We start from the raw sequence: 20,671 nt of genomic DNA, 5'->3' as shown, positions 1-20,671 counted from the left end.
GCGGAGGCATAAAGGAGGAGCGACGACAGTGAAGAGCGAGAGAGGACAGGCCTGATTTTAGTTGATGTTTTGTTTTTTGTTTTGTGTTGCCAGCAGTCGTCCGTGAGGGGCTGCTGGCTTTTACTTTCATTTTTGTATTTGTGTATTTTATTATTAAATGTTTATTGATTGTTCGCCGGTTCCCGCCTCCTTCTTCCCATAATAACATACCTCGTTACAAAGACAAATGGCGTTTTAGCGCACCACAATGGGTATATAAGTCACCGCTAGAAGTGACCGCTAACAGTGCAAGCATAATAACACGGCAAGGGTATGCAATGTCTCATTCCCGTCCATCTCAGGGAACCAAGGTTACGTTAGTAACCAATACGTCCTTTCAATAATGGTTAATTCGACATTGTTTCAGTAGCTGACGCAATGGGGAACGCAATCCAACAGCACTGTGTTATTAGCGCAGGACTGTCCTAGCCTAAAAGGCAGAGAAAAGGCCCTGCAAGCCTGGTCCAGGGATAATGCTCTGTTCCTAGGACCTTGACAGTGAGGAGGACTGCTCGGGCTGCTGCTCAGGGTCCAACACTACCCGGGGGCGAGGGCCCTGACATTTGAGGAATGGATAGCTCTTAACGCTCCGGGAGGCAGTGCCTGACTTTGGGCTTGAGCAGATGCTGGCATCAGATTGATGGGCTGCTAGGTCGACCTGGGGCGAAGCCCTCCACTACCGAGCCGAAAAAGGCACATCGGAGAGACCGGGGAGTCAAGGAGGGCTGTCTTGCTGGCCTCATTGATCTCTGTTAAGTTCAGCCAAAGGTGGCGCTCAAGGTGGCGGCCAATTGCTTGGGCTGTCATCTTGGCACGTAGATTAAGGTCGGTCGCGCTCCACAGCACCTTAAAGGCAGATGGATCCAGGCCTGAATTGTCCATAGACTGGAAGGAGTCTTCGCCTGTAAAACCTGCTTGGCATGTTGCTATGTAAGCTACCAGGGGCGATGTGGACCTGCAGGGCTTAGAGAGATGAGGGATGAATAATCAACATATTTGACGACTTAGTCAGCTCTTCATGCACCTCTGGAAAAAACAGGTCTGGCCTCTGGTGGGGAGCTCGCTGGCAGCGCCCCGGGCTGCAGGAACCACTCATCGAGGCGGCTGCGGGAGGACTCAAACCCAGCAACCCAGACGGTCTTGGAGAGGACCCGACTGAGCTCGGAGTCAAGCCCAGGCCAGGAATCATCTGGCTTGTTATGTGGCAGGGTGGCAGAATCCTCAGCTGGGTTCAACCACTCCACTCTTCTGCATCTGAGGTGGCCAGGGACATGGGGAGCTGGCCTTCGCAGGTGAAGAGCACCGTAGAATCCTCTCGCTTTGGGGAGAGTGAGGCATGAGGGATCTTGGCCAACTTAAGCTCACTCTGTCCCGTTTGCTCAGCCCCGCAACTCTGGTGCTTCTTCCTTCTAGACTTTTGAAGGAGTGCCATGAGAATGGAGGAGTGTGAGATTCCTTTAAAGAAAGTGAACCACGAGCGGCCCAGGCAGGCAACACACTCAGAGTGCTCATCCGAGGGGTGCCCTGCAAGTGCCACAGTCTTGGCGCGACATTTTGTAACAAACGCTGCTGAAATTCGATCTTTCAATCGCGAGTTTACTCGCTGGATAAGTCGCCAGATAGCTACAGGGGAGAGGCACCGGCTTCTGCAAGTTCATTTCTTCAGTGCTACCAAGTCCTGGGTTTTTCAAATCTTTCTCCGTCAGTGCGAAGATCATCTCTTTACTGACTAAGAAGAAGAAGACGCCATTTTTCTGTGTAGTTACACAGATGCAATTGACCCTTCGCAAAGACCCGCCCACCTTAGTTACTGTCGCTATGTCCGACAAGCTACACCGTTCTCACGCCACACCATGTTCTCACGCAGTGAAAAATACATCGCGGAGCAGAGAGGAGACTGACAACACGCTGACAGACAGGACAGACCAGGTTACTTTTCGGTTACTTTTGATATTAAACACATTTTAAACAAAGTATAACCTTTCAAATTTGGTCATTTTTTAAAAGAAATTGAAACGATACATACCGTTTTGTGGCTCTTAAATGTGTCTGACAGATCGCTGTAGAGCATCAGTTAAAGCTGCTCGTCAACCGATCATCTCTTCCTTCTAGTTCATTTATAGCATCAAATAAACATGAATGAACATAAGAAGGAATGTTGTTTTAAACCGCGGAAAGGCGTCAGTACATTCCATTTTTCAAGTTAAAATCCTCCCATGTTAATCTGCTATCTCTCCTGCCTGCTTTGTCGGACAAAATGGCGGATGGCGGATTATGATTGGTTAGATCGCCTGTCAATCAAGCTCCCTGCGAAGGGTCAATTCAATCAGGCTTCAGCATTTCAGAGAATGGAACTTTCCCAATAGCGTCAGCTACTGACGCAATGTCAAGTGAACTGTTATCGAAGGGAATTGAAATTTTTTAACTTATTAAAATTTTAAAGAACTGTTTTTTATTTGAATATTTGAATATATATATATATATATATATATATATATATATATATATATATATATATATTATTATTTTATTTTTTTTTTAATTATTTTTTTTTTATGTAATTTATTCCTGTGATGGGAAAGCTGCATTTTCAGCAGCCATTACTCCAGTCTTCAATGTCACATGATCCTTCATAAATCGTTTTAATATGCTTGATTTGGTACTCAAGACACATTTCTAATTATTATCAAATTTGAAATAGTTGTGATGCATATTTTTTTTGTGGAAACCTTGATATATAAACCCTTATAAATGATTTATGGTGCATCCTTTCTTAATAAAAGTATTAATTTCTTTAAAAAAAAAACTTTCTGACCCCAAACTTTGCTGTATAAATTTATCTTGTGTTTTCTCTTACTGTAAGTAATTTTCCATGTCTAAAACAAGAACTGAGCAATCATTACAGTGACGCTCATATGCACTTACGATCACTTGATCTGCCCAGAAAAAAGAACCAAAAATATAGAATGAATAATGACATATCCCTCAAAAAAGAAGAAGCTGTATACTCCATGTACTGTAGTTTGCCCTATAGTCCTCCCAGCTGTGGGACAAAATTGTTCTTCTTATTGGCATCATTTTTTAATTCTATAGAGGCATTGAATTGTAATGTCACTTTGTTTCCAAGGTCATCAATAATGTTTACAGTCAGATAAGTCTGATACTCTCCCTGGAAAGTAAAATAGCGAAATCGATTTAACTATAAGATTATGCCGTTTATTTTCATTTTTGTATTTTATAATATAGTATATATATTTTTTTACAGATCATATTAAAATAATACATTTCATTTAAATTGGAGCAGGTAAAGCATTATATTGATTGCTCACCTCAGGGCCATTCAACTTTTTCATGTAAAAAGGAACGGTTTCATGAAGTGTTTCTGAAACAAAGAAGCAATCTCATTGATATCCCAGCTGCATCACTACAGTGCAAGATAATACAGTAAACATTCTAACATGTTGTACCTCCTTTGATGATGTAACATATTTTGATATCCTCACAAGGAACATCTGGCAGCTCGTGATCCAACCACAGCTGACCTTTGTAATAAACACTGCCATGATAACCAATACGGTTGATTGTGAACACTGAAACACAAAACCAGTCAAATGTCATCAGCTCACATCAAAGTTAGTTAAGTTATATAAATTTAATATAAAGATTAAATTAAACAGGGGCTGTTCCATATTATGTAATATAATCATCATAAATCTTGCATAAACTTACTTGGGATTACTGTATAAGTTATAGAGAGCAAATTCACTCCTAGAGAGCAGGGAGAAACAGTCAATAACAGGTAATACAACGGTCCTGATGAAAGAGAGAGTTTTAATTAAAAGACATCTCAAATACTGAATGTTATACCCTATTTTGTGGCTTACTAGTTAAGTGGGTCTCTAATTATATTTTTTGTACACACACTATACCTTTCAAAAGTTTGGTGTCAGTAAGTGTTTTTTAAAAGAAACTAAAAAATTCAAGGACTCATTGAACTGATCAAAAGTAAGAGTAAAGACATTAATAAAGTTACTAATGCTGTTCTTTTATATTTTCAAGACCTCAAATAATTCTGAAAAAATCTATCACTGTTTTTTTATTAGGCATCACAACTGTTTTCAATATTGTTAATGATAAGAAATGTTTCTTGAGCATCAAATCAGCATATTATAATGATTTCTGAAGGATCATGTGACACTGAAGTAATATTGCTGAAAATGCAGCCTTTCCATCCCAGGAATAAATTACAGTTGAAAATACATTACAATACAATACAACAGGAACAGATATTTTAAATTGTAATAATGTGTCACAATGTTACTGATTTTACTATATTTTTGATCAACGCAATGAAGTCTTGGTCACAAGAGACTTTAAAAAACATAAAAAGTTTGTGTTAATATAATATAATATGTGTGTGTATGTGATTTTTGTGTATGTGTGATTTAAAAAAAAAACAAATTTGATATTCTACTTACCATCAAATGTGTACCAGATAGTAAGATGTTCTGAGGAACATAATAATCTTCTCTCTGCAATCACAGATGACACACAAGATAATGCAATAAAACAAAGAAAAGTTGAAGGGCACAAAAGCACCATATCTGCTATCCTTCACAACAAATTTGGGAAGCTGTGATTTAACTATCTGTAAAAACAGTTCTTGCTTTTAGTAAATGCACTGCACATTTGTAAAACACATTTGGTTTGAAACTCACCGCAGGTTTTTTGTTAAGTACCAGTGGTTTTGAGAACAGGGAACTGTTGAAAAAGAGGAATTTTTTTTAGATTAAATCATAAAACAAGCAGGAATGTAGTGGCTACTGTATGTGGATGAGTTTATTTAGTTTTATACATGTTTAGCATCACAAATGACATACAATTTTTGTAAATATTGAATGTATTAAAACAGTCCACTAAAACAACGAAATGGAATTGAGTCCATATCATAAAAGTCTGTTTGCAAAGCCTGTGCTGAAATTGTGACTGATTTATCAAAGAATCCACAGTGAAATGTACTGAATAGAAATACAATAATATATAATATAATAATAATAATATGATAATAATACTCAACTGAGACATTCACATTGTTGAAAAAAAATAACCACATTCCTAGCATTAGGAGCCTTTGGAATGTAATGTTATTTTTAGTCCAGTGATCCTGTATCGTTCTTCTCTCCTCATCATCTCACTAACACGCCAGTGGGCGGGGCCAAAGTTGCGATGATGAACTAGGTGTTGATCTTCTTCTTCAGCTACGTTATTTCACCTATGATGTCATAAATGTCGTTCTCTGGGCTTGGTTACAATAAAAGCTGTTTTTGGACTAACAAGGAAGTTTTCCGTTCAGAAACTTACAGGATATTCTTATATTCTATATAGTATGATGAACTCTTAATATGTCAAAATCTGATTTCTTAAAGGGGTGGTAAAATGCCCTTTTCACAAGATGTAAAATATATCTATGATGTCCCCAGAGTGTGTGTGTGAAGTTTTAGCGCAAAATACCCCACAGATATTTTTATATAGCAAGTTAAAGTTGTCACTTTTTGAGGGTTTGCAAAAACTCACCGTTTTGTGCCTGGCCCTTTAAATGCAAATGAGCTGCTGCAGAGGGCGGGGTTTCAAGAGCTCGTGTGTGTTAGCAGCTGCTATTACCTAACGCAGACACACTAAAATGACAGAAACTGTTCTGCCTTTAATGTTAAAACGGAGTCAGACAAAGATGGAGAGACTCAAGAAGATGTGACAACATGTAGAATGCAACAGGATGTCACTGAATGGTTAGTTGATGAATTTATGTTGCTGATGGAGTTAACTATCTTCAATTAAGATATTCTGTCATGATAAATCTATAAATCGCTCGTATAGGAACTGTTGTGAGATGCACACAGAGTGACTTTCTATTGCATGTGAAAAGATGGATGCTAAAGTTTGAGCTGACTCACAAATGTACTCTAGTCTTATACAACAACTTTTCCTCTTCTCAACATGGACTGCATGTTCCCGGGGGCGGGTTTATGTAAATTCTAGGGTTAGTGATGTCACTAACCCGGGAGGAATGTCATGTAGTCCCAACCAGCCGTTTGTTGTAGTCCTTTTCTTTAAAGGTCCCGTTCTGCGTGATCCCATGTTTCAAACTTTAGTTAGTGTGTAATGTTGCTGTTAGAGCATAAATAATATCTGTAAAATTATAAAGCTCAAAGTTCAATGCCAAGCGAGATATTTTATTTAACAGAAGTTGACTACAAAAAACGGCTCGATTGGACTACATCCCTCTACTTCCTTCTTTAATGATGTCACTAGAACCGTTTCTTGACTAACCTCTGCCACAGAAATGCTCCCTCAACTCTACTGGCTACTTGCGCACTTCTTATAACTTAGGCTACTGTGTTTACTCAGCTCTTACGGTGATTTTCTGAAGTAAAACTGACGCTTCATCTTTTGTGTGATGTACAATAAACTTTATTAAACTCATCAGTATATGTTTGATCATCATTCAGACAGCAGACTTGTAGGCTATTAATAAATAATGGATACATAGCCTACAAGCAGATGAAAAATACGTTATAATAACCGTAATTAAACTACTAAACCATACCTGTTTCATCTCTATACAGCACTCTGACTCTGTAGGCATTATTGTCCAACTCGAAATGAACGCCGTTACTGAGAGTTTCTGATATTATCATCATTCCGTGAGATGAATTTTTCCTGACAGACTGAGCGCGAGCTCATGAAGCTCCGCCCCCTGTGTCGTCCAGCAGCACCTCATTTGCATTTAAAGGGCACACACTGAAACAGCTCGTTTTTCTGAGCCCCAAAAAATGTCAATTTAAACATGCTGTAAAAAATGATCTGTTGGGTATTTTGAGCTCAAACTTCACATACACACTCTAGGGACATCAGAGACTTATTTTACATCTTGTGAAAAGGGGCATATAACGGGACCTTTAAAAGCAAATATCTTCCTTTGCTTTGAACTTTGAGTAGGCCTATTGTAACTTTGCAGATGTTGTTTATGCTCAAACAGCAACATTACACACTAACTAGTTAGAAAAGTGAAATCATAATCAACCACCCCTTTAATTCATGACCCCTTTAGGCCCTGGTGTCCACTACAGTGGATATGTATAAAGTCGATGTCCTGTTTTGTAACAGAAAGTCATATTTTGATTAGAAACCCCATACCATTTTCCTGAGATGTTGATTTATGATAAACGATTTGAAAATTAGTCAGATTTAAATAATAATTCAAAATATTACCATATTTAAATTAGTCATTTTTAAAGGCCAAGGAAAAGTTGTTGTCATGTGAAATCTCCAAACATTTGGTATTGCTGAAAAGCCATGAATGGGCTCTTTACAGCACAGACAGACTGAAAACTGTGACGTATGGTGACCTATAATGCTCACATTGCCCTATTTTTAATAAAAATAGAAAAAAATAAAGTACTGTAACATAGTAACTTGAGGAGTTTTTCAACAAACTACTTATTTACTCTTACTTGAGTCATATTATTTTTAGTAGCCTACTACTAAGTTAATTTGTTTCTTAAGTAGCAATCCTTTTACTTAATGGTACAGCTGAACTGTATAAAAAAAATCTTTAAAAAAAACTGCATGCATCTTTGGAAGAACACTGTAGCCAGTAGGGATGTCCCGATCAAGTTTTTCTTGCCGATCCAATTAGAGTCATTGAATATCGAGTAGCTGCCTGTCGATATAGAGTCCCGATCCGATACTTGTATTTAAGTGATTGGTGCACACTTCAAGTACATTAAAGTTATTATCAATTCAATGCATAGTGGAATATGCAGAGAGTTTTTTTTCAGGGGCAGGGGCTCAAAATCTAAATCCAAATTTTTATATAATTTTTGAGAGCCTGATTACAAAACTAAAAGTATCACCATTAAAAGCCATGTCCTAAGAAAACAAATATTATAATTAGGGCTGTCAAAAGATTAATCGCGATTAATCGCATCCAAAATAAAAGTTTGTGTTTACATAATATATGTGTGTGTACTGTGTATAATTATTTTGTATATATAAATACACACACATGCATGTATATATTTAAGAAATATTTGCATACATATACTGTATATATATTTATATAGTTTATATTATATATAAATATAATTTTTTTTATATATAACACATTTTTCTTAAATATATACATGCATGTGTGTGTATTTATATATACAAATTTAATTATACACAGTACACACACATATATTATTAAAAACAAACTTTATTTTGGATGCGATTAATCGCGATTAATCTTTTGACAGCCCTAATTATAATTTTATGTATCTTATATGACAGACTTGTGCTGCACATGGCACACTCTTCTTTTTTCAAGCAATTCAAAACTATCATGGGGACAGTGCACATCTGAAGTGTCTCAGATGAAGGAAATAATCCATTATTTATCTGCTTTAATATACCGGCCACATTTTCTTATCGGGGCGATAATGATAACATTAAAACATATATCAGCCGATACCGATATGGTGGCCAATATATCGTGCATCCCTAAAACATACATACTCATTTTCACATATACACACAGTAAAATAACTAAGATAGTATGAAAATAATGTCTATAATAATGTGAAAGAAATATTTTAAAAGGTTATGACATGTTTGTGATGTTATGTTTTATTTATTGTTATGTCCAAATGCAATGATGTCCTACCTCCCTGTCAACATATGTATTCCCATAACTCCGCACACCCTGCACATGCAGACATCACACGTTATCAGCGCATTCTGCTTTGCAGAGTTGTAGACAGACAGTCACCCAGCACTGCAAACAAACAGCAGCCGCCTTTTACAGTTCCTCCTGAACCAAACAACAAGCTTACTGCGTTCATGCCATGTTGTAGCAGACATGTCAGACATGACTGGAACTTCAAAAGGGACCAGATTCTGTGGTCAGATTAAACAAAAAAAAGGGCTTTTTGCAGCAAACCCACCAGATGTGTTTGATGCAAACAGGGATAAAAAGTACCCCATGCCTATGGTTAAATATACTGTTGGATCTTATATGTTGTGGGCCTATTTTTTAGCTGGAGGTCCTGGACATCTTGTTCAGATACATGGTATTATGGATTCTAGCAAATACAAACAGATAAAAAATCAAAACCTGACTGTCTCTGCTAGAAATCTTATAATGGGCCGTGGTTGGATCTTCCATCAGGACAACGGTCCAAAACAAACATCAAAATCAACACAAAAATGGGTAACTGAGCATGAAATGAAGCTTCTGCCATGACCGTCCCAGTCCCCTAAACTGAACCCTATAGAAAATGAGTGGGCTGAACTGAAGAGGAGAAGCACCAACATGAACTTGTGAATCTGAAGGATCTGGAGAGATTCTGTATGGAGGAATGGTCTCTGATCTCTTGTCAGGTGTTCTCCAAACTCATCAGGCATTATAGAAGAAAACTCAGATCTGTTATCTTGGCAAAAGGAGGTTGCAAAAAGTATTTAATAACAGGGAGCCAATAATTATGGCCAGCGTGTTTTGGAGAAAAGCATTTATTTCATAATGTGATTTACCCCCCACTTTCAATTCTTTTACTTCAATGAAAGGTTAGATTTTTTTGCAAATTTTTTTATGAAAGATCAAAAGGATAAACAATGCAGATTTATTTTTTACAGCCATTTTTGATCATATTTACCAGGGGTGCCATTAATTCTGACCACAACTGTACTTGATATTATTAAAAACAAATCGAATAGAAAATATAACATTTCTCACTTAACATAATATATAAAATGAGGTTTCTGTTTATAACATTAACTGTCTTAACAAATTATGTTAATTTTGCTGTCAGTTACAATCATAATTTTTCTGAAATCTTTGAAACATTATAAATGCTTACTGGATGTGTTTTTTTCTGAATAAAAGTATTAATTCCTTCCAAAGAAAAAGTCTTACTAACCCCGAACCTTTGAACGGTAGTAAACTGATCTTATCCTTGCTGTTAAACTGCATTTTTAACAATAGGATTTTCTTGTTCTACAACCCTCCTCAAAAAATTCCATTCTTACTACCAGTACCTTTTATATCTATAGTGATGTTGAAACGTATTGTCAGCCTTCTTTCAACATCATCAACAATGTTCACATCCATGTAAATCTGATATTCTCCCTGGGAAGGAAAACAAAATAAATACAACTTTTTTCATAGCTTTCAAAGGATGTCATATTTTCATTTGTCATGTGTTTGCATCCAAAGCAACAGTGCATGTAATTGTTTTTATATACATGTTCACTTAGAATCGAACACATGACCTTGGTGTTGCCATGCTATACCAGTTCAACTACAGGAACAACTTATAAAATCTCATTTATAATAGAACGGGTACAACATGAGTCATGAAATCTCACCTTAGGAGTAGGTAATTTGCTTCTTTTTAATAAAAATGGACATGTTTCCTGCAGTGTTTCTGAAACAAGGAAGCACTCAAATCAATATCCACAACTGCACAATGAAAGATAAAGTGCAGTGCAGTAAACATATTTTAACATGTACCTCCTTTGATGATGTAACAGGCTTTAACATCCTCACAAGGAATATCTGGTTGTGTGTACTCTAACCATAGCTGACCTTTGAAGTAAATTTGAGCATGATATCCAGCACGAGCAGGTGTGAACACTGAATGACAATAAAGTTCATTTCAAATTTAGAAAGCCAAATTTGCAAAAATGGCTTTTTACAGCTTTAATAGAAAGCTCAAACATTATTTCAAGTTGCATGACACATAGATTTTTATACATAATGTAATGATTCAGAAGCATAACATTTTAATAAACTTACTTGGGATTACTGTATAAGTTAAAATGTGCCAGGCCACTTTTGGAGAGCAGGGGGAACCGGTCAGTGACAGGTAATACAACGGCCCTGGTTAAAGAGAGACTGAGCATTGATTAATGACAGAATAATGACATCTCAAAAAATATTAGTATAAAGAGTAAAATACCTTCTATCATTTTGCAAAACTTAGTACACGTGGGTGGTATTGCTAGAGGTTTGATATCTGAGCAGGTAACCAAAGTGCTGCAGGTTTAAACTCCACAAGAGGTGATCCATGAACTTTAGCCATTATGTCCTTGAGCAAGAAACTTCACCATGGATTGCTCTAATACGGTGCCCCTAAAGGGACATGGTGATGTATATATATCAATGATTTTGCGGTCTCTCACAAAATGTTTGCGTTCCCCCAAGGAACTTTGCATTTGCTCGCAAAACTTTTGTATTGTAAATAATAAAGGTTGGAGGAAAAACTATCTCAATGAGGTCCCACTTTATATTCAGTATCCTTAACTATTATGTTCTAACATTTGATTCAATGATTTAATACTTATCATTTACATACATGTTTTACATTGTACTTATATATTTTTTAAATACCTGCATGGAATTACAGCTTAATTTCATACTGTTGACCCTTCTCTTACCCCTTAAACCTACCCATATACCACCAAACCAGTCCCTACCCTTACCCACATCACACCTCAATAGCAATACAACATAAACACAGTAAGTACATTTTTTGTGTGATGCAAGTACATAGTGGTTAAAGACACCTAATATAAAATGTGACCCAATGCTTTTGCGAATGAACACAATGATTCATGGGAGAATACAAATCTTTTGTGAGAGAAAACCATTGAAACTAAATATAATTTATCCACCCATCTCATATATATTTCCTATATTATTTCCCTTTATGGTCTCCATATTCCATATAAGCTAAATGACCTAATTAGTTGTGTGATAACGATTTGAACCACAAGTCATTAAGTTTTAAAATGAATATCTTAATACAGGCTTTGAACTGACCAAACAGAATCATTTAGCATCATATAACAGCACATTGTTTAAGAAAAAAATATTCAACTCACCTTCGTAGCTGTACCAAACGCTACAATACTCTGAGGAGCATAATAATCTTCTTTCTGCGGAGGCAGAGGACACACAAGGCAAAGCTATAATACAAAAAATAAAAACTGAAGCATACAAAAACACCATAACGCTTGTTTTCCTGAATAAAACTAGTAGGCAGATATCTCTCCGTCTGAAATAATAACAAGTTTTTTGTTTTAATGATAAAAATTATCATAGTGTCACTCTAATAAATACTTCTGTAAAACATCCCCTTTCGAAAGATAGGTCACTGATTGTTCCCCCTATAAATGTCAATGGTTGTGAGAATAAGGAAGAAAACAGAAGTTGGGCCACAAGATAAAATCATGATGCAGGAAGGATATTGAGATAGTGTGTGCAGATGGTAAATATCCATTTATTTACACTTTTATACACGTTTCTACATCACAAATATACTGGATGACATATCATTCCTGCAAATATTTAAAACACAACAACAGTCCATTGAAATGTATACATCTTGGTTTCCCAAGCTAAATCGATCCAATGTTGGTGGGCAAGTTAACTTTTATCTGGTTTGTTCAAGTCATCTGTATCAAAGGAAAAGGGCCGGTCGTAACCCATGAGGTGATTGTAATCGTTGGGCAGAGCAAAAAGCATTGGGTTGACCAGCATCGAGTGTTTCTTGGCGTAAAAACTAGTGAACATCCTGCTCACAGCAGGGATAATGACATCACTCTGATGGAAAACAGTCCGTTTCTCCACTAGAAGGGCACTGTAAGTGATGGCGGTGTACATGTCGGTCTCCTTGTTGTGGTACAGGCGTACTACATAGCCTTTGGTGATCACGTGGAGGAGAACAGGAGTCAGAAATGTGAAGAAACCTATAAAGCCACAGAAAGCCACTTGCAGTACAAAGCTGTTCACACCAATGCCTGTTTTCATGAGGACATACGGCATCACACAGAGACTGAACATACTGCTGGAGTAGGAGAAAAACTTCACACCTACAACAAAGGAGCAGATTTAGATCATTAGGTTCGGTTTTAGAAGCTAACATATAAAAAAATCATGGCAACAACTGATAGCTATATCAGTTTGGTAGTTCACGTTGTGTTTTACAAGTATAAATTATGCATGTGCTATATATGGCAGGCAATTTACCGAGGACAGCTTTTCCCATACTGCCTGTGTAGATTAATTCTCCATCTTCAGACTGAACTGGTGGGGATGTATACCATCTAACAGCACAGTATGGTTGAACCTAAAGTACAAACAAACAAAGCAATTAAAGGGTTAGTTCACCCAGAAAAAAAGTTCATAAAGAGATTGTAAAACTAAAAGTCCAAATTTTCTGAAGAGTGATGAACAGATTAAATTTAGGCTTTTATTTTATTCACGTGTAACTTTTTGAAGCGTCAACTGTGTCAGTGGAGGGACAGAAATATCTCAGATTTCATTCAAATATGTTTATTTGCGTTTCCAAGATGAAGTAAAGCCTTGCGGGTTTGGAACGGCATAAGGGTGAGCAAATGATGACCGAATTTTTATTTTTGGGTGAACAAACCTTTTAAGTGTAACACTTTTGAACACTGAGATACTGTAACTGCTTCTCAATTCAGTGTAGACATTAAAAATTTTTAGACATAAGATTAAAAGTAAAAACATTTTTTTAATTTACATTATTATAATTATAGTTCATTTGAGATGTCGCAACTGTAACAGATTTTCAGGGACACCTCATTATAATAAAATAATTTATGAAAAAAGCCCATACTTTTTTTAAAAGCACATGCAGGACAATTTCCACATTTTCTGAAATATATATAAAAGAATTGCTCAAACCAAAATAAACCAATATTTAAATTGAACATTTTAAGTTTATACACAGGATCCATGTTCTTCTGTGCTAAGCCAAATTAATGATGAAATCTGTCCAGGTATAAACAATGTACAGAAACAATGGTACTGTGTACCAAACGCAATCTATACTATGTACCTTTTTTGCATGGGCTTTCAAAAATGACCTTCGGTTCACATGCAGCAAATTATCCTGCCCCTTTAAAACTACAGCATGAGTGTGGCAAAAACTCCCACTGCTGTGTGATACCGGACGAACACCGACTTGGATTTTTCTGATGATCTGTTCTTGGTTTTTTGACAGACGCCGCAACCCATGCAAAATCCCAATCTGATACATTTTATCATGTGGAGTTTTCCCACTTCCTTAGATAGCAAAATGACAACGCACCGGAAGCAATTTGATGCGCGAGCACACACGTGCGAGTTAAAGATTCGTAATCGATGATGAACTGTACAAAAACCTCACAGATGTGAAGAAATATATATCTTTCACATCACACTTAATGTCAATTCAACCAAAGCATGCGATTCTGACGTGATATTAATTATTAAAGCATATTGAGGAGGACTCTAAGTTTGTAATATCTGTAACGGAAGTGCATGGACTCTCTGCCTAACAATTGTTTCCTGTTGTCCGCACTGACAACAGAAGCAGTTGCCAGAAGCTCATCGGTGAGAAAACAGAAAAAAACTGCCCTGACCAGCTTAATCTTAGTGAGGTGAGACAATCTATCTTGTATTTAAATATGATCTTGATTCGTGCGAATTCTGTCTCCTGAAATATGTTTTGGAAAAATACGATTTGTACATAGTGCTGCTTGAGCTAACTGGGAAGGAAACTCATTGCCTATGATTTACTGCTCTACATGCATGACCCAGACTGCATCAGGACTCGTGGATCGTTTTTATTTTTGTGCCTAATATTAATACAAGTATCAGTTCAATATCAGTTTCAATATAAATCAGATCACACACACACACACACACACACACACACATATATATATATATATGGTTCTTGTTTGGTTTCAGCAGCCCTTTTCATGAACATTATGTGCGTTATTACTAACGCTACATTATTACGTGGTAACTGTTCATTTCTCTCTTCATATTTCAGAGAGAGAGACAAGGGAAGGTAGTAAAAATGGGTAAGGTTTTCTAAGTTTTTTTTTAAACAAATGAATGAACTACTTCTAGACCTAGTCATTTTGTGTTATTGGGAGAATAAACCAGAGCCTACATTACTTAGATATCTGTATGATTTATTACTGTGTATGTTATGTTGGTAGTTTGAGTGTATGATCAAATTAATACATTTTAGATGGAGAAGAAAAGACCTATGGTGGCTGCGAAGGGCCAGATGCCATGTATGTGAAATTAATCTCCTCTGATGGCCATGAGTTTATTGTGAAGAGAGAACATGCTCTGACATCTGGAACAATCAAAGCTATGCTTAGTGGTCCTGGTGAGTATTAGTTACCAAAGGGAATGAATAAAATTCGAATTGCATCTAAAAATAGGATCTTCCTGAATTTTGTCCAACAGTAGTTATTCCACATATTCTTTAAATGTGACATTTTACATGTTGTAAGTGTGTATTGTATTGGTTCTTTATTTGTGTTTCATCTCATTGAAGCTTTAAGGTGATGGTAACATTACATTATCTCTGTTTTTCAGGCCAGTTTGCTGAGAATGAAACGAATGAAGTGAACTTTCGAGAGATCCCATCTCACGTTCTTTCTAAAGTGTGCATGTACTTTACATACAAAGTCCGCTATACTAATAGTTCAACAGAAATCCCAGAATTTCCTATTGCCCCAGAGATAGCGCTGGAGCTTCTGATGGCTGCAAACTTCTTAGATTGTTAAACATAAAAAAAGAAACACTCATATACACTCTGGCTGCAGAATAAATATGAAAAGCAAATTATTATTGGTTTATTTTATTGCTTTTAAATACTTTAAGTTTGTAAACAGAGGTATGCTGTGCTGAATAAGAAGGTATAACAGTTTTGGTCACTTGTTCTATTTAACCTGTAATTGCTTTAAAAAAAAAGTTATTTTATTTTACTTTATTGTTTTAAGCTTTGACCCAGTATTAACTTACATCATTTCTGTATTGCAAAATAAAGTTGCCTGGAGTGATGAATTCCTATTAAATGTTTTCATGACTAGAGTCAACCAGACAGACATGTCGTTTTACAATGTATCTATTTGTCTTAAGTTCAAAATTCAGTTCTTCTTCTTTCGGTTTTATGGCGGGTTGTGAACCAACTCCATAGGTACATACCTAAACGATAGATTTTGTAGATTTGTCATACCTTTTTTGCATGTGGATTCATCAGACAGAAGTCTTGTAATTGTCCGCAGTAGTCATTCATCAGTTGTTTAATGAATAAATTCAGTTGTTCTTGAAAATATTTTGTTCATTCATTTAATTCTGCTTTGTGGAGATTATGTGCACTTAAACCTTTATATTTTCAAATAGTGAATTCTCCAAAAATAAGGGTTTAAATTGAACATTGTTTTTCTGTTCTCCATGGATTACTGCATCTACATTTTTTTTTTTAAAGTCTAGATAGGTTTACTATAATAGCAAAGGGAGGTTATCAAACTTTAATAAAATATCCAATGATGCACTTAATTAATAGGCCTATATTAAATATTTAAATTGTATATATAACATTATATAAATATGTATTTAAAATAATATATTATTGATCACAACAACAGTGTGACATTTTAGTGTAACCTTTTAACATTTTTCTTTTTTCCAGTTTACATTTAGCTAAAATGGCTAGCTGAAAATGTTTAAAGACAGGTTCCACCACGTTACCATACACCCAGTCTTTTTTTTCCTGCGCTATAACTGAAGGAATGTCAGATTAATTCAAGGTATGTACATAATATAATAAACTGACATTCAAAAATAACCCCACCATGAGTAATATTCGCTAAAGTATAGCAACACGCTTCTTTCTCCCCATTTAAATGATGCATGCGTAGTTTACACATCACGTTGCAACACAATTGTTTCGTAGTTTCTTATTAAAAGGAGTATTTTACACAATTTTAGCCTGTAAAAGAGGACTTTAGCATTTTCACCTGTAGTGCCTCCCCCTGTTTCAAACAAACTGAATGTTGTTGCATTGCGGTTCCGTGAAAAACCTGATTAGACGTCATTCGGCCAATCGCCTCTCTACAGGGGCTTTCCATCATGGCGTCTATGCAGGTGAATATCTCCCTACATACACAAGCAACTGTTTTCAAATAACAATGTAAACCATTTTTCGCATTTAGCTGTGACACGTACCGGGTTTCGTCCTGTGTTCCTGCCTGTGGTGATCTGAACACAGGACAGTCAGCTGTTTCAATCGTACGCACATTTGTTTACTTTGTAAGCTAACGTTTAGTCAGTCTGACAGCCTAACAAACTCTGTACTGTCACACCACAGTTGTAGCGGTGGAAGACGATACTTATAATAAACGGGATGTGAAACGGGAATTATTATGTAGCAGAGTTCTTCCGGAGCTGTAAACAATTGTAATGGTGCTTAAGCGCTAGTTTCTATAGCACTGCAAGTCGTTTGTTTGACTAGCTCGTTGTTAGCGGTCTGCTTGCTAGTTGTATTTTTCAGACATTAGAATTTAATTTAGGTGAATGGTTCAAAACCACGCACACTGAATTAAAATGATGTATTAATAGTTTAGATTAATAGTTTAGGAACCCTGTCCTGTTTTTACTTTCAGTTGTGCCTTAACCCAAGTTATTTTCACTTCCCAGAAGCGATTACAAAAGGAGTTGATGGCATTACAAAGTGATCCACCTCCTGGAATGACACTAAATGAGAGAAGTGTACAGAACACAATCACTGAGTAAGTTGTGAGATGTGTAAATGTGCAAGATCAAGCAGTCAGTTCAGTTGGATTATATTTTGACAGTTTGCAACCTTTCCTTAAAGTTGTTGACATGAAACTGAATCTATTTTCTAAATGCATGCTATAGATCTTATTGTGAACAATTAATCTGTGCATGTTTCTTTTTTTATTTGACCTTGTAATGTTTAATCCAAATGTCATAACTGGATCTTCCGGTGAAAACAACAGACTTCTCTCTGGTGACGTTTGTCAGATTCTCCAATCATTTAGTCCACTTAAACCCCACCCCTGCAAGCTCACGTTTATCTTCCTCCACTTGTTTTGAGTAATGGCCACGTCTCAAAACCTATATAATTTTTTCAATTGTCCGATTTACTCGGATGTACATAACAATATGTAAGAAATAATCTGTCAATTCTTTTGTTTCATTTTCGACTTTAAATGGACAGTTCACACAAAAATGAAAATGCTGTAGTTTACTCACCCTCATGTCGTTCTACATCATCTTTTCGAAAAACAAATGAAAATATTTTTAATAAAACCTGAAAAATTTCTGTCCCTCCTTTGAAAGTCTTTGTTACCAAATCTTTTCATAAAGAGAACATTTCTAAAGAGAAATGATTGCTTTATAAACAGATTTAATTTAGGCTTTTATTCACTTATAAACATTGACCTGCACGCATACATTGAGCACATCAAATATGGTAAACATACTTGCATGACCAAACCTTATTTATTGTTGCATGTGTTTTTTTTAACGTTTTGGTGGAAAGGACTTTCAATGGAGGGACAGAAATCTCACGGGTTTCATTAAAAAAAATTAATTTGTGTTTTATGAGTTTGAAACAATGACATGAGGGTGAGTAATTGCTGACAGAATTTTCATTTCTGGGTGAACTAACCCTTTAAACCAGTTCATTTCTGTATTTAATGGGTACATTTATATTTATTTCAGTCAAAGCAGTGAATCAATGATTTTATTCTTGTATTTGTCCAGGTGGTTTATAGATATGGATGGTGCTCCAGGTACTCTTTATGAAGGAGAGAAGTTTCAACTCCTGTTCAAATTCAGTGGTCGATATCCTTTTGATTCACCTCAGGTAAATTGTGAATCTCCTTATATATGGTGGTGTTTTTGTTTAGTTTTTTTTTTGTCTTTTTGTATCAAAGCTGAATGCTTGTTGCTAATAAATATTGTTTCTATAGGTAATGTTCACCGGAGAGAATATACCCATCCATCCGCACGTTTATAGCAACGGTCACATCTGTTTATCTATTTTAACGGAAGACTGGTCACCAGCTCTGTCTGTGCAATCTGTATGTTTAAGCATTATTAGCATGCTGTCAAGCTGCAAAGAAAAGGTAAACTTAACTTTTTAGTTAACCAAATTGACAGAGGCATAAGTGAAATTCATTATGGTTGTCTAATGAGCTGTTTTTGTTGTCGTTGTTTCAGCGACGTCCTCCAGATAACTCATTTTATGTAAAGACATGTAATAAGAATCCAAAGAAAACTAAGTGGTGGTATCATGGTGAGTGTATTCCATTATTTTCTCAATAACTTATTTCATGTGAGTTTGTATTAAAACAGATATGATCAAATAACTTCGTTTTCTTTGCTCTGTATACTTATTTCTTTTATTTCTTTCTTTTTTTTTTTTACAGATGATACATGCTAGTATCAACACCATTTTGATAAATAAACAAACTTTTCCAAGTGCATCAAGTACTTTATGACAGTCTTTGGGTTAAGACTGAACCAGCAGACCCTGGGATGGTGATTTATGTATGGATTAGGCATACACTTCTGCTGACTGCAAGAAGTGCTTAAAACTGCAGGAATGTAACCCACCCGGCAAGTATATTTTGATGGAATCAAGATGTGGAGCATTTTTTTTATTATTATTTTGGTTATTTGATTTACGTTGTAATGTTTTCTTTCATAAGCTTCTAAGGGTTTTTTCCGTTTTTGCAATAATATCTTCATGTGGGTTTGGAAATAAAGGGATCATGACATGAGAAATCAAATTTGCATTGATATTTTGACATAGAGGTTTTTGTACCATTAAAACATCCTAAAAAAGTTTCATAGCTTGAAATGTCCTCCTCATTATAAACAAATCAAGCTCAAAAAATGGCTTGTTCTGATATTGGGTGACCTGGGACATCACATGGGCAAATATATTTGCATATAGTTATACATCACCGCACCATAGGCCCCATTATAATCACTGATGCTGTCTACACTGGATACAGAATACATATGCCCGTTCACTTTCTGACATAGGCCTACTCTACGTGCTTGTGTCTATTGACAACAGGACAAATGGAAGAGTGAAAGAAGGTTCGCTCTGAGGCGTCCAGTAAACAGCTCATTTGCGTCTCTGTACAGATCTCAGCATCAGAAACAGATGGTTTATTTTAATGGTGTCCTGGATCATGTCAGAGGGTTATATTTTTGTTTGGAACATTTTCTTTTGTAGACGAGGCACAGTGTAATGAATAATGTTTTCAAAACCCTTACTCACGTGCAGTGGGTGTTGATACTGTTTCCTATGCAATGACGTTAACCAATCAAAACAGTGGCCGTTTATTGACAAGCCTTAAAGGAGCCGCCCCTTAAAAATTTGTCATTTCAGGGTCAGAATGAAGGTTGAGAATAATCATTTTTCCACATATATATATATTTGTTTTTGTTTTTTGTGCAAAACACTTTATTAACATTATAAGTGAACCTCGAGGAACATATTAAAATAATTTAAAAGACATCCATGTCATGACCCCTTTAAAGGAAAACTACTGTAATGTAATGTAATGGATCAATAATCAAAAGCAGAGACAGATGTCTATCTTTTCCTTGCTTGGTTATGCACTGTGAAATTCGAACAGGGCACATATGTACATGAAGATTTTATCTGTATACTTAAAAACTATAGTTTCTTTTAAAACAAAACTATGCCCTGCACCTTTGGTCCTTGTCCCCTAA

At 36.0% G+C, this 20,671-nt stretch overlaps 5 protein-coding genes across 6 annotated transcripts; 2 read left to right on the top strand and 3 right to left on the bottom strand.

The window, feature by feature from the left end:
• Positions 1-2,594: 2,594 nt before the first annotated feature.
• Positions 2,595-4,748, bottom strand: LOC307161778 (uncharacterized protein). Of its 2 annotated transcripts, none has more exons than XM_079876721.1 (5): positions 4,518-4,748; positions 3,769-3,852; positions 3,507-3,629; positions 3,369-3,421; positions 2,595-3,208 (listed from the first exon to the last, which is right to left on the bottom strand). In XM_079876721.1, exons 1-5 carry the CDS (start codon positions 4,639-4,641, stop codon positions 3,068-3,070), a joined length of 525 nt encoding a protein of 174 aa, XP_079732847.1. In that variant the 5' UTR covers positions 4,642-4,748; the 3' UTR covers positions 2,595-3,067. The 2 variants fall into 2 exon arrangements, with proteins under 2 accessions (XP_079732847.1, XP_079732848.1); XM_079876722.1 differs by having other exon boundaries at positions 3,769-3,807; positions 4,518-4,660.
• Positions 4,749-8,683: 3,935 nt separating this feature from the next.
• On the bottom strand, positions 8,684-12,266 carry LOC307162308 (uncharacterized protein). The gene is made up of 5 exons (XM_079877544.1): positions 11,962-12,266; positions 10,874-10,957; positions 10,589-10,711; positions 10,444-10,502; positions 8,684-10,204 (listed from the first exon to the last, which is right to left on the bottom strand). Exons 1-5 carry the CDS (start codon positions 12,086-12,088, stop codon positions 10,085-10,087), a joined length of 513 nt encoding a protein of 170 aa, XP_079733670.1. The 5' UTR covers positions 12,089-12,266; the 3' UTR covers positions 8,684-10,084.
• tmem70 (transmembrane protein 70) lies at positions 12,129-14,373 on the bottom strand. The gene is made up of 3 exons (XM_079877543.1): positions 13,944-14,373; positions 13,109-13,208; positions 12,129-12,951 (listed from the first exon to the last, which is right to left on the bottom strand). Exons 1-3 carry the CDS (start codon positions 14,142-14,144, stop codon positions 12,506-12,508), a joined length of 747 nt encoding a protein of 248 aa, XP_079733669.1. The 5' UTR covers positions 14,145-14,373; the 3' UTR covers positions 12,129-12,505.
• Positions 14,374-14,509: 136 nt separating this feature from the next.
• elocb (elongin C paralog b) lies at positions 14,510-16,224 on the top strand. The gene is made up of 4 exons (XM_079877545.1): positions 14,510-14,526; positions 14,923-14,955; positions 15,129-15,272; positions 15,485-16,224. The coding sequence occupies exons 2-4, from the start codon at positions 14,952-14,954 to the stop codon at positions 15,673-15,675; spliced, it is 339 nt and encodes a 112-aa protein (XP_079733671.1). The 5' UTR covers positions 14,510-14,526; positions 14,923-14,951; the 3' UTR covers positions 15,676-16,224.
• A 730-nt stretch (positions 16,225-16,954) lies between these two features.
• On the top strand, positions 16,955-20,255 carry ube2wa (ubiquitin conjugating enzyme E2 Wa). Its single transcript, XM_079877542.1, has 6 exons — positions 16,955-17,038; positions 17,591-17,682; positions 18,683-18,785; positions 18,892-19,047; positions 19,142-19,217; positions 19,351-20,255. The coding sequence occupies exons 1-6, from the start codon at positions 17,024-17,026 to the stop codon at positions 19,362-19,364; spliced, it is 456 nt and encodes a 151-aa protein (XP_079733668.1). The 5' UTR covers positions 16,955-17,023; the 3' UTR covers positions 19,365-20,255.
• Positions 20,256-20,671: the final 416 nt, after the last annotated feature.

This window comes from Squalius cephalus, assembly GCF_949319135.1.
Source record: "Squalius cephalus genome assembly, chromosome: 7".
Taxonomy (NCBI): Eukaryota; Metazoa; Chordata; class Actinopteri; order Cypriniformes; family Leuciscidae; genus Squalius; species Squalius cephalus.
Note: the sequence above shows the minus strand (reverse complement) of the source record. Positions and strands in the feature narration are given on the sequence as shown.

Coding starts and splice junctions, on each gene's coding strand:
- elocb (XM_079877545.1), top strand. Junction 15,273..15,484: donor AGCTATGCTTAGTGGTCCTG/GTGAGTATTAGT, acceptor TCTGTTTTTCAG/GCCAGTTTGCTGAGAATGAA.
- tmem70 (XM_079877543.1), bottom strand. CDS start 14,144: ATGTATCAGATTGGGATTTTGCATGGGTTGCGGCGTCTGTCAAAAAAC. Junction 13,209..13,943: donor TGAAAGCCCATGCAAAAAAG/GTACATAGTATA, acceptor TTTGTACTTTAG/GTTCAACCATACTGTGCTGT. Junction 12,952..13,108: donor TATGGGAAAAGCTGTCCTCG/GTAAATTGCCTG, acceptor CCTTTGTTGTAG/GTGTGAAGTTTTTCTCCTAC.
- LOC307161778 (XM_079876721.1), bottom strand. CDS start 4,641: ATGGTGCTTTTGTGCCCTTCAACTTTTCTTTGTTTTATTGCATTATCT. Junction 3,853..4,517: donor TATCTGGTACACATTTGATG/GTAAGTAGAATA, acceptor CTCTTTCATCAG/GACCGTTGTATTACCTGTTA. Junction 3,209..3,368: donor AAAAGTTGAATGGCCCTGAG/GTGAGCAATCAA, acceptor TTTACTTTCCAG/GGAGAGTATCAGACTTATCT.
- ube2wa (XM_079877542.1), top strand. Junction 17,683..18,682: donor GTACAGAACACAATCACTGA/GTAAGTTGTGAG, acceptor GTATTTGTCCAG/GTGGTTTATAGATATGGATG. Junction 18,786..18,891: donor ATCCTTTTGATTCACCTCAG/GTAAATTGTGAA, acceptor TTGTTTCTATAG/GTAATGTTCACCGGAGAGAA.
- LOC307162308 (XM_079877544.1), bottom strand. CDS start 12,088: ATGGTGTTTTTGTATGCTTCAGTTTTTATTTTTTGTATTATAGCTTTG. Junction 10,503..10,588: donor CTGTTACATCATCAAAGGAG/GTACATGTTAAA, acceptor TCCTTGTTTCAG/AAACACTGCAGGAAACATGT. Junction 10,205..10,443: donor GCAAATTACCTACTCCTAAG/GTGAGATTTCAT, acceptor TTTCCTTCCCAG/GGAGAATATCAGATTTACAT.